The sequence below is a fragment of the Passer montanus genome, unplaced genomic scaffold (assembly GCF_014805655.1).
Source record: "Passer montanus isolate IOZ18808 unplaced genomic scaffold, ASM1480565v1 scaffold25, whole genome shotgun sequence".
Lineage (NCBI taxonomy): Eukaryota > Metazoa > Chordata > Aves > Passeriformes > Passeridae > Passer > Passer montanus.
Window position 1 is genome coordinate 2,601,890 of NW_024367149.1, and position 12,580 is coordinate 2,614,469.

General features: G+C 45.2%; 1 protein-coding gene across 12 annotated transcripts in view; it reads left to right on the forward strand.

The window, feature by feature from the left end:
• Nucleotides 1-12,580, forward strand: part of ST3GAL3 (ST3 beta-galactoside alpha-2,3-sialyltransferase 3) — a 186,433-nt gene that overhangs the window by 155,528 nt on the left and 18,325 nt on the right. For 11 of the 12 annotated variants that reach the window (XM_039711467.1, XM_039711472.1, XM_039711471.1 and 8 more), the window contains one exon: nucleotides 5,092-5,238. In XM_039711467.1, the coding sequence (XP_039567401.1) occupies nucleotides 5,092-5,238 (147 nt within the window). Of the gene's footprint in view, nucleotides 1-5,091; nucleotides 5,239-10,403; nucleotides 10,539-12,580 lie in introns of all 12 variants that reach the window. The other variant, XR_005627680.1, reaches the window with a different exon arrangement.

The window sequence follows — 12,580 nt, forward strand, 5'->3', positions numbered from 1 at the left end:
GAAGATAGGTTCATTCAGAATGAATGCTGGCCGTCAGAGCCATGTGCAGAGGATGGTGAGGGGTTCTCCATAGCTTTGAGAAAGTTGGGTAAATATGCTTGAAGTGTGGGCTAGTGGGTCTGGCAATTGACCATTAACCCAGACTGCAGGCTCTCAGCACCTCTGTTCTTGTTGCTAAAAATTCCTTGTTGCTTTGATAATCAGTGCAAATGATGCAACTTGATTTATATTACCACTTGCAGAAGAGCATTTTCTAGGCCTCTGTGTCTACTTGACCGCTGAGAAATGCAGCACTGGCTGATAAGATGGTTATTTTCTAGTGGAAACACACCTTTCACATCTAATCCAGTCATGCCTGAGCAGAAACCTTTCAAAAGCCTCTGCAGATGGATTGCAGTGGTTTTGCTGTACCTTGTTTGTGTGACAGTGAGAGCTTGTGGATGACTGGTAGAGAATAAACCACATTCCAGCCTCGGTGGGGGCAGAGATTCCAGTTAACAATGTGCTCTCAGGCACCGTGAGGTCTTGTGACTGATGCATCATCTCTTGACTTTTTTTTTTGCCTCATGTCCTTCTTCCTCTCCATTTCTGGTGTTAGCAAAGTTCAAAAGAGCAGTGCTCTCCATTTACCACAGGCTCCTTCTCTAGTCTCTTCATTTGGTTGCTCTGCAGCAAAGTATTACATACATTACATTACAGACTTCTTGTTGCATGTAGGTGATCTTTGCAATCTTCCTGTCCCCTTCCCATCAGAGCTAGAATCATCAATGAGCTATTGTACTCATAAATCCAGTAATGTCAAAGAGGCAGCATCTGTATCATCTGGATGCAATGGCATTACCTCTCTTCTTGCTCAGTATATTAGAAATGTTGTTATTGTGGGAGACTCAGCCTGCTTCTAGTGGTTTGTATTTTCCATTGAGGTGCTTCTTGGCTAAGGCTCTGAGTTTCCATATCTTATTTTAGAGAATGTTGTGATTTGCCTTGGTAAATCTGAGAACAGGAGATGGAAAACTGAATGGAGACAAAAAATAGCTTACAACTGGCTGTGCCCATTAGCCTTCAGTATTCTGCAAGTGGACAGAATGAGGGATTGCAGCTGGATTGTCTTGTCCCTGGAGCTATTTGGTGAGCCCTGCCACTTTTTATCCCTTCCTGCTAATCTGCTCTCTTTGGTCTGTTATGTCTGTACCAGTTTATTCCTGGAGTGATATCTGTAGAGGTAGTGTCTCTTTCTGCCTCTCTTGCTGGGTGAGAACTGTACAAGAGACTGGCTTGAAAGCCCTGGCCTATCTAAATTCTTTTGTACTTTTAAAATACTTTCCTCTAAAGCCTTTAATGATGTCCTTTGCAATTAAACAATTTTGCAAGCACTCCAAGATTGCTTAAAAATGCCATGGCCCTCATAGGTTTGTTCTTCAGTCATGTTCTCCTGTCTGCCTGTTTGTGATGCTTGTTTGTTTATGCTTGTATTGTGTAAGCTCCTTTTGGCAGCCTTTGGCACCCTGAGTACTGATCTGTGCCTGGGACTCCAGGTGCACAGTAATACCACCAAGTAATAACAGTAGAAGCTTAACACAAGGATACACAATTTCCAGCCTGTTCCTTGTGGTTTCCACCTCAGTACCAGGAGGTGATGAGGCACTGCAGGAACATTGCCTAAGCAGTTTTCAGAGTAATTTTGTGACTGTTTATCATTGTGCTCATTAGGACAGCAGTTATTTCATTGTGACAAGCCCACCCTTAAGCACTGCAGCAGACAGCAGAGGATGCCCCCAACCTCCAACTGCGAGTCTGAGCTCCCGAATCTGGCAGGAAAAGCGTGATGCCTGCTGCTCCTCGGGTCTCCTCCCAGCCAAAAAAAAAAAAAAAAAAAGGGACAGAGTTCCCCGAAGGGAAGTAATTGCTTTGGAAACCTCTGTGAACATCTGGGTCCGATCAGGCTGAGCATCCACCGGGGCGCGGCACCGGCGGTAGCGCGGAGCTCGGCGGGGGCTGCGCGGCCGGGAGGAGCCCCGGGGCTGGCCGGGCTCCGCAGCTGCGGAACAAAACCCCGGGGCTCGCAGAGCCAAACCACCAGGCTGGGATTGCAGTGACTATAAGCCAGGAAAACAGTTTTTGGTTCTTTAGCGCTGCACGGGGCTTTGCCGGCTCTAGAGGTGGAAGTGAGAGCTGCCTGCTGAGACTCCGTGCTCCTCCCTGTAACTGTTTTAGAAACTACAGCGGGAAAACGCATGCTCTAGAGGTGGAAGTGAGAGCTGCCTGCTGAGACTCCGTGCTCCTCCCTGTAATTGTTTTGGAAACCACAGCGGGAAAACCACAATGGAAGGCTCCCCCAGGTGTCCCTCAAAACGAATCTCAGGGGAACTGCCCGGTGAAGTTCCAGGGAAGGACACAGAGCAAATAGGAATGACACAGAAGGGAGAACCCAGAGCAATTTCAGAGCAGTGTGATAGCTGAAGGAAATGCGTAGGAAATAGTAATGAAAAACAACAAGAGAAAGAGCTAAATAGAAGGGAGTAAAGCAGACTGGTTGTATTTCCAGCTAGGGATGGGCACCCCCATTTATTTTGCACTGGCATTGAAGTAGCTGAGCCCATTGAAGTAGCCCAGGTGTGATCCTCGTGGTCCACACAGCACTGGGAAGATGGACAGCAGTGGTAGGTCTGGTTATTTCAGCTCCAGCAGCAGCAAGGAAAAAACTCTCAAATGTTTATAACTTTTCTTCTTTTTATTTTCTATTTAATGTTTTATGTGTAATATAAAAGCCATGGAAAACCTACTTAAATCCCAGAACTTATGTAGACTCTCCTATGGAGTGTATGTCCAAACAAAAGACATCTTTTGTCCACTTTAAATAGCTTGCAGATCTTTGGCTTGAATTGTTCACAAAATTTGGGCAATACCATATTTAGAGGTGTATGTGAAATCTTAATTGAACTTATAAATTTATTTTAGTTTCAAGGTCACACACTATTTTTCCAGGGTGTGCCTGCTTAAGCCTATGATAAGATGGTTTCACTGAATGAGTAGCTGTTCACAATTTTTGTTTATCATCTTCATTTCTGTAAGACCTGGAGCATGCTTAATGCAAGTGGAGTCTGCGACCTTTTTTTTTTTCCCCCCTCCTTTCCTGGAACTAGAAAGCCTCTACTTTACGTGTGCCCTTAGGAAATTCCAAAGGTTTAATATTTATCCAATTTTTAATGAATTTTCACAAGGAGGCAAAACCCAGCTGGCATACCAAATCCCTCAAATCCCTTGGTCAATGGATGTTATACTTTATTAATATTTGTAAAAGGTTGGGGATTTTTTTGTGTTTGTTTGGTTTTTGGTTTTTTTTTTTTTTTTGTTTTTTTTTTTTTAATTCTGGGATCACTTAGTGGCTGAAAATGTCTTATTATAATGGAAAGTGTTAGATGACTTTGACACCAGACATTCTTTCTAATTCTACTATGACGAAAGAATCTGAGTCATAATTAAGAATTTTTTCCATTTAGGGTCCCAAGGGCACCTGGCCATTGATGAAATGTGAACTTAAACCCATGGGATGCTTGCCCTGGTTGTCAAAAGTGTATTATGTTTGGGCAGTTTTGAGGGGGCACAGGTAGCAATGGGATTTGGCTTTCCTGGGGTGTTGGTTTGGATGACAACGTGCACCCTCCTCAGGTTTGCTCTGTTAATGCCTTTTGTAGCATGAGCCATCTGCCAAAGTTTCAATTTCAGGGTAGAAATTCAGCAGCTAAAGATATCCATGGGATTGTTCCATAAAAAACGCTCTGTAAGGTGTTCAGCAACACGTGGTGTGAGAGTTCACAGGAGCTGAGCACAGGACAGGGAGCGTGTGAAATGCAGCAGGCATTGGCTGAGGCAGAATTCCAGTCTGTAATTACAGGGGTAATCACTACTGGGCAGAGGAGGCTCCTGAGGATTTTGCAGTGGAAAATCAACATTTTCATCAGTACCTTGAGAGCAGCTATAAAGTCACTACTAAGCTGCAAGCAACCCAAAATTGGTGTGTATAATGAATTCCAGAATGTGTCCTTTTTATGTAGTGTAGTGTCTGTTTCTTGTCATGGAGATCTCAGGGAAGATGGCTCAATGCTTCAAGGAGGTGTTCAATCAGATTATCCTGCCCAAGAAGCTGGTCAGCAAATTAAAATTCTTTCCGTCCTCCCTGTGCCTTGCTCTGAATTAACCCAAACAGAAGTGAAATGTTGGAACACAATTGCTCCCTTAGTCCTGTGAACACAGAGCCTCTGGTTATTTTGGGGCACTCTCTGCTGTGCCTGCTGACACCTGGAAAGGTGTCAGTGATGGGGAGCAATGATGCAAAGCCATCAGTGAGCAAGGATGGGAAGCCATGTGGCAGAGTGGCACCAGCCCCTCCCAGGGAAGGCTGTCTAGGAGTGCAGCACACATCAAGGCCTCTGTTCTTCCATGTTTGCAGAGTGAAAACTAGAATTGGGTAAAAATAATAGACATACTTAGTTGTGTCTTCCCTTGTACTGTGAACATTCATGACTGTGCACAGGACAAGATGATACCTCTGTAAGCTTACAGCTTAATTCACATAAAACCTAACAGGGGAGGACAAATCTAGGATAAAGTGGGAAGCATGTAGCTCACACTGCAAGTAGGGCTGTACAGTCATTTTTAGCTCTTTGAATATTCTTAAAAGCATTTGCTATCCAATGGTGTATCTCCTTGGAGGCAGGTGGGAATGATCACAGGATGTGCTGGAATGCTTAATCCATGGATCAAACCAGCTGAAGTGCCAATTAGATGAAAAGATGGCACCAGGAAAGAGAAAGGGGGTAATTCATGCTGAAGACCTGTCCTGTGAGTCTCCCTCACAGTTACTATCCATACTGGCTCAACTGCATCAGTCCATGCTGCCACTTCTCCAAGAGACACAGGTCCCCTACAGTGTCATACTACTGCCCTGTGGCAATGAGCAGAGACAATGGGAACTGCTGCACTAGTGCATTATAATATATTTTTAAATAAAATAATAGAAATCTGCTATATTTTGTATATATTTCTGTTTGTTGTTTTATCTTTCTTTTTCCTTTTTGTTTCTGTTCCCAGAGTGCCTCTGATGGCTTTTGGAAGTCAGTGGCGACCCGTGTCCCAAGGGAGCCTCATGAGATACGTATCCTGAATCCCTACTTCATCCAGGAGGCAGCTTTCAGCTTCATTGGACTGCCTTTCAACAACGGCCTGATGGGCAGAGGGGTAGGTATAAAGCAAAGGGAGCAAAACCTCAGAGAAGGATGTGAGACCAAGCAGCACAGGAGGCTTACACTGTTCTTATTTTTCCTTTGGGCCTTCACTGCTGGACATTGAAGGGGAGGGACTTTGGCTCTGTTACAGTGACAGCTCTCAGACTCCTTCAGACCCAGTCAAGAACTTTCCTGATCCAAGGGTTTTGGGGGAATCATCAACAATTTAGCAGTGCCTTGAAAGCCACTGTGAAGCTGCATCCCAGGCCGATAGTAGAAGAGGGTAAAGGTTTGCTTTATGAGGCCTTTGGTAAGAAATTCTGGTCTTATCCCAACAAGTTTTATATGTAAAAGCTCACAAAAGAAAACAATGCAAACCACAGTTTTAGCTTATATTTATTAACAAAATTCCTTAATGTTCATTCTCCTACCTCTCACCCCCAGTGCAGCTTTTTGGAGTCTTAGTGTTGGAGTAGGTGGTGACTTGGGTTTTCTGGATTATCTCACATTGCAACACTGTCCTCAGAACCTATTTATATTTGCTCTACGTAATATATCAACCATTAGAGTAAGTATTACTTGGGTGGGTAAACTGCTCATGCACACATGTGATATAGTTGTTGATAGAGACCACACGTGACATTTTTGGACACGTTAGCACAGCTGACAAACCCAGAGAGGAGCACTTTTGCTGGACAAGGTCTGCTTGGTCTGCCCCGGCATTGTCCTTCCATTGCTATCAGTGCAGGAGATTTGCTATGTCACAGCAGGGATTTGGGCTAGACAGAATAGTGCCTCGTTTCCCGTGCTCTAATTGTATCATGAAGACTTCTAGAATATTAGAGACTTTGTTTTGTGCAAGTTAGATGGGTGGATGCCTCAAGATAAGATGTTTCCTTCTTGAAATGCAAAATGCAAGATGTGCAGACAGATTCAGCCACGTGGAATGGGCCTTTTGAAAAATGCACTGCTGTGTACAGAAGCTGTCATGGGATTCTGGGAACTCTGGATTTTTGTTCTGTGCACTGAAGGTATCTCATTGCAAATATTCCAGTCAGCTAGGAATTACCTTACTTCATCTCTCTGCATTCTCCAGAACTTACCCTTAGAACAATGTGGTCTTGATGTGTCTTCCAGAAAATCAGGAGTGCTGTCCCAATAATGGACAAAAATCATCATACTTTAATTTTCTCCAATTTGTTTTTATTTTTAAACACGTTATTTTAATACACAAGTTATTACTTAAACTGAAAGGAGAAGAGAGAATCCGGAAATGAGAATGCTGTGAACTGAAGTTTATGAGGTTTTGATAGGTTGTTTAACACACATCAGATTGGGAAATGAAGGCATCTTAATTGAAACCTGATGTTTCACTTCACGAAAGTCTATTTGAGCATTTAAAAATACTTTATGGTTTTTTAAGGCAAGCAGTGTTTGCCTCTGACCCCTAGTAGACTGTGTGAATTGTAGTTTATTCCTCCAGATGGGACAACAGGAGCTCTGCAGGTGCCTGTGTGGGGCTGAGATGTCAGTATAGCCTGGGCGGTCTGTGCAAGGACACTGATGCAGGGGTTCTGCCAGAGTTTAAAAACAGAGAGAGAGTTTCTGGCCTGTGGCTACAATTTTACTGCAAACATCAGCTATGGACTGCTGTCATGGAACTGCTAGAGCTTCACACTTTAGTGAATTCTGCTGCACCACTGCAAAGTTTGGAGCTTTGTAAATGCAAAGGCTCCAAAAGGAGCTATTGCTGTCAGGGTAAAGAGAGAAGAGTCTGAGTAAGGCCCTGGTGATACAAATTTGCTACATGTTTTGCTCAGATTTTAAATGGGAGGAGTGGAAATCAAAGCCTGTAGACCGAGGATTCAGCTCTCACTGAGGATTTGTGGGTGATCAAGGCAGACAAGTGGGGCAGGAGGATTGTTCCACATCTGTGTGACCCAGCAGCTGCACAGCTGGTTGGGTTTGGGTTGTGCTTTGTCAATGAGAGATAACCTGGAAAACTTTACTCAAGAGAGAAGCACATGAACATGGAAAAGGAAATGCTAAGGACTAGTAAGCAAAAGCACAGCAAGCAGTGTACCCAGAGATTCTCCTGGGAGATGGGGCTGGAGGCAGGTGGGTGCCCTGTGCTACAGAGTGCTGTGCTGTGTTGGGCAGGCTGCACACTGGAGGATCAAGGCTGGGGATGCCTTCCTAATCAAGGCCAACACAAAATCCTCATAAAGAGCAGTAATATTCCACTCTCCTTTGGTTCTGATACTTAAATAAACTTCAGTGCTTCTCTTGCACACCACATATGGTAACAATGTGCTGCCAATTAACTTTGTAATTTGGGGGCTTTTCCAGCAAGGTTGAGCAGAGCTAGTAAAATAGTTTGGGGCTGATCTCAAAGCGTTTTTCCCAGGATTCAATAAAGAGTGAATGTAGTAACATCCTCTGCTTTGATAATATAATTTGGGCCAGATGATCCTGGAGTATGGTAATGGGGTACAATTCAGATGTGCATTTTGATTGCACTCATGGCAGTGGTAGCCAAAAGCCTCAGCAAGGAGCAAAACTCACACCCACAATGAATAGTGACTTCTCTCTGGGACTGGTAAAGCTTTTTAGAAGTTTTCTTCAGTCCTACTGAAGTATTAAGAGTAGGAGAGCTGTTCCATACTGTATGTGGACTTCTCTTTCTTGGGATAAGCTGATCATAAAGAGCAAACTTTGGGCTCCTAGCAATATCTGGGGGAAAATAATTGTTAATGCCTGAAGATGGTTTAGCACCCAAAAAAAAATCTAGTAAAGATCCTCTCTCTGATTAGAGAATTCTGTTAATGTGTGGATGCAGGGTTGGCTTTCTCACTAGCCAAATGTGAGTTTTGTTCAGGTGAAAGTTCTGTTTATACAGATCTTTGGGGCTTGAAACCAGACATCACTGGTATTGCAGCTGGTGGTTCAAGCTTGCAGTAGCACCCCTTAGATTGCAGGCAGTTTACTGGGGGACAAGCAAGAGCATCAGCTCAGAGGTGTCACTGCTGGGTGCACAGACACCCCTGGGGATGGCAATCACTGCTGTGGTGCCTGTGGCTGTGTAGTGAATTGTCCTGTCCAGTCAGGAGCCCTCAGAGCCATGGGAGCAGTGTCCTTCTGGCTCCTCTGGGAGCCCTGAGCCTGGTGTGAGGCAGAAAGGGGAACACTTCAGGTGACATAAATTATCAGAAGTCTGAGGACTCCAGTGCACTCTGCAATGTTTGTTTCTCTCTCTCTGTGCTGGTGCTGTGCATCCATGGATCTGTTTATGATTTAACCCAACTCTGGAAGTCTTTTGTTTGTTCGTGTACTGGAAATAGTTGAATCTATAAACTAAAAAAATAAAGCATCCTTCTTTGGACTTCAGCCAGCCTCAGCACTAAGCAGGTGAAGGAGGAGCCATGTGCAGGAGGTGTTACCAGGCTGATTCAGGCACCCAGCCATGGATTAGCACCTCTGCAGAGTGCTGACATCTCAGGAATTAACTCTGATGCTGGAGTGTTAGCATGTCCTGGCCACAGATTCTCGTAGCTCTTAGATGGTTTTTCCTGTGGGCAGGCATCCTTTCTGGAGGTGCCAGCAGGGATCCTTTGCTCCTTAGGCAATTTTCAGCTCCCTTGTCTCATCATCATGACCTTTTTGCTCATGAGTTGCCCAGGTGTCAGCAAACTTTGTCTCCTGAGCTGTTCCTACTGGACTGTGACTTTGTGAAGGCTGTGTCTTGGAACCTGTTGGGTCTTTGTGGAGTAGAAGAGAGGTGGGGATGGCAGGAGCAGAACAGTGTTCCACTTAATCCTTTCCAGTTACGTGGCTCTCCCTTTTTTGCACTCTGATGGCATCTTCTGAGGCAGGTAGAGGGACAGGTATGGGCCACTGCAGTGCAGTCAGTTAAATGTAGAGACTTAGTGTCACTGTAAAGCTTTGGGTTTGCGAGGCAGCACATCTGCTTTGTGGGGTGGGCTGTTCCACCCATTGCTACTGCAGTGGGACCAGTCCATGAGCTGCTGGGGAAGGGATACTCAGACAAACTGGTGCTGGGGAGCAGGTAAATGCATACCAGCCTCTTCTTCCTTCTGCTCATGAGAGATGCCAAGGACCCGAAGGGAGCTTGCTTCTCAGTGAAGAGTAGACCATGAACTCCCATTTGGCATGGGGTAAGTGTGTATGTGCTTATCACAGAGCAGGTAGAGTGTAGTAAAGTCAAGCCTTTGGTTCCCTTCTGTTAAGTTGTTAGGTACTTTAGAAATACTCCCTGCACTGCACAGGAATCTGCTCTATGGCAAATGGAGAATCAGACCTTGTGCATCAGGTTAGATGTGTTCAAAAATACTTGAACTGGGCTTGGGTGTTGAGGAAGTCAGCAGGGAAGTGGCAGAAGGGAGTCTGCTGGGCTGTCCTGTCCCCAGCTACCAGCTGCTGGCCCTTCCCTTTGCTCAGCTGCAGACAGCCAGTCCTGCAGGCTCTGTCCCACTCACAGCCAGGGATAGCCAGGGAAGCTGAAGGAGGGGCATTGAGGTGTTCTGCTGTGTTTTTTGAAGCCCACTAGTGCAGCTGTTTCTGTGTGTGGGTGGAGGTGGCTCTAGGAGCAGCAGTGTGCACTGTAAGCTCCTGTGACAGGGGCCACTCCACAGAATGCCAGGCACTTGCCTGCCCACCATGAATGATACTGAATTGCTTTCTATGCCATATTTCCACCTTTTCAGCTAAAGGAAACAAAGGGTAGGTTTGGATTTGCTCCAATGCAAACATAAAGAAACAAAAGTGATAGTTCATGTATGTTGAGATGACTATTATAGTTTTGTTCTGGATTTCTTTTGTTTTGAAAACTTCTTTGCTATTAGGTGATCAGGTCTGTAACGGATAAAACTAAGGTAAGAATTTTTCCCAAGTAAACAAATTTTTGGATTTTTTCCTCAGATTATTTAATATAGTAGTCAAACCAATTTAAATATCCAGGTGCATTATTGTTTGTAGGGAGTTTATTCTTCAGTAACACTTATGCTTTTATTGGAAAAGGTAACAATTGGAATAGTCTGAACAATCCAATAAGTCTTGCCCTGAACTAAGTAAAATCCCATAAATAACTGGAATTCATTTAACATATTAAGGGAGTCAAATATTTCTAAAAACAGATTTACAGCAGTCATTTCCTTCCAGTCCAGCAGGCAGTGACACAGGAATGACCCGGGCATGGAATGAAAAGCAGCAAGAGCTTTTCACATGCACCAAGCAAAGAGCAGTTCCAGCCCTGGTTCAGTCACCAGCACTGGATCTTCAGCACAAGCCCACGAGGTAATGGTCAGCCTCAACAGAGTCCAGAGGAGTTCCAATGTTCATTTCTGCTGACTGACTTCTTTCCTTATGTGAGTAGAAGTCAGTCTTTAAAGCCTCTTCAGGGGGCAGAATGGAAGATCAAACATCCGTGTCTTGAGGTGAAGCCTTTTGTCATCCTGCTTGCAGCAGAGAACAGTGTAGGAGCAGTGAGGAGAGCCTGTCCTATGTCTGTACTGCTAAAGGCATTTCTGGTCCCCTGACCTGTGGAGCAAACTGGCTGTGTTTGCACTGCACAGAGCTTGCTGTGGTTCCTGACACAGCACAAGACCAGAAATCTTTGCCTCTCCTGCCTTTACACTTCTCTCACCAAGATCCACCATGCATGTCCATGGAGGACAGGAACCCCTGGAAGGAGCCATGCTGCAGAGGCTCAGGCAGGCTTTTCCCAGCACTGCTGTGGTGATGTGCCACTCACCACTGCTGTGTTTTCTGCTTCTGTTTGTCACGTGGCTTTTTAGTGTCATCCCTGGCTCATCTGTCATTCTGCTGTGCTCTCTCAAATGGGACCAAGCAAAGGGCTGATCTCTGGGGAGCATTATGTTGGATATTACATTTTCCATATGTTTGGTCTTAGACAAGCAGGCCAGGCTTGAAAATGTGAACTTTCAGTTTTGGATGTGTTATCCAGTGAGGTTGTCCTTGTAGTTGTTTACTGAAAAGGGGATGCTAAGCCTGGTACCTCCATGGGCCCCAGCCTGGACAGGAGCCATTGACACACAGCTTGCAAGGCCAAGCTCAATGCCTGTGGCAGAGAATTAACAAGGGGAGAGGGCTGACAATGATTTCTGGGCTTTGCCATTCCCAGCTCACACTGCTTGCTGGGCACCAGTACAGGTCAGAGGCTCATCATGGCCTCATCTGCAGCAGTGGTTGTGTTGGGCCTTTCCAGTTCTAACCTACACTGGGCAGTCTCTGTGTGGCTGGGAGGCATCCCAAGAGGCTCCTGCCCCAGCACTGGCTGCTGTGGGGCTCTAGCTCTTCAACCATTTGGTTGAAAGCAGCACTGCTTAGTGATACAGGAACACCCAAGCACACAGAGGGCCATGAGCAGGAAGACAGGCTTTGAACTGGTCTAACACTAGATTATTATCTTACTAAGGCAAGATGGTAGAATTTGGGGGGGTTCTGTCTTAGCAGAAGCCTCTAATAACAAGAGGCCTGCTCAGTTGTTTTTCATAACTCAATGCAAACTCAATGCAGGAGGTGTGGTGGTTGCTTTGGTATGTCTTTGGGGCACGGCACAAGGGTGTGTGTGGTGAGGTAGCACTGACACATTGTGCAGGGCATTGCAGGCCAGATTTGGCACAGCCATGTCCATGATGCTTAATTTCTTTTGGAGTCACTTGTCCCCCAGCTTGCCCCGTAGGTTGTATATGGTCCATTAGGTCCAGATGAGAGGTTAGCAGCTAATGAATTTATGTGTACAATCAGGAGAGCTTGGAAGCTCTGTAGATGCAGCCAGGGAGTAGTTATACTGACTGCCTCTCTAATAATGTGTCTCCTCTTATTTGCCACTTTGCTAAAAGGAAAGGAGGGGAGAGTCCTTTCCCTTGGACCTGAGAGTGCTGCTCTGCTGCATTCTCTGTAGCACAGCCTGAGAAATGTGCCTAGATCCTATATGGTGTTGTCTTTCCCATGCCACAAGCTGGACATGAGGCAGTGCTTCATTTTCAACAGGTGGCAGGAGTAGCAGAATCTCAGCAGGCTGCTACAGGAGAAGAGGGCTCAGTTTCTGTAGCTTAAACCGAATCAAGATTAAAGTAATGACACTTAGATAATCAACAATTGTACTTTTTTATAGTTTTGTTCAAGACAGCTCCATTTTCTTCAAGACTGTCTAATTCCCCAGTTACTGTTTAATCCCTCTGATGATTGCTCCTTTTTTAAAGAAGATAAGCACTTTGGAGCAAGTGGCCAGTTATGTGTATGTGATCTGGGCACGTGTGGGTGCACACACACTTTGCACCATGTTCTTCTCTTGGCAGATGCAGTTATCCACG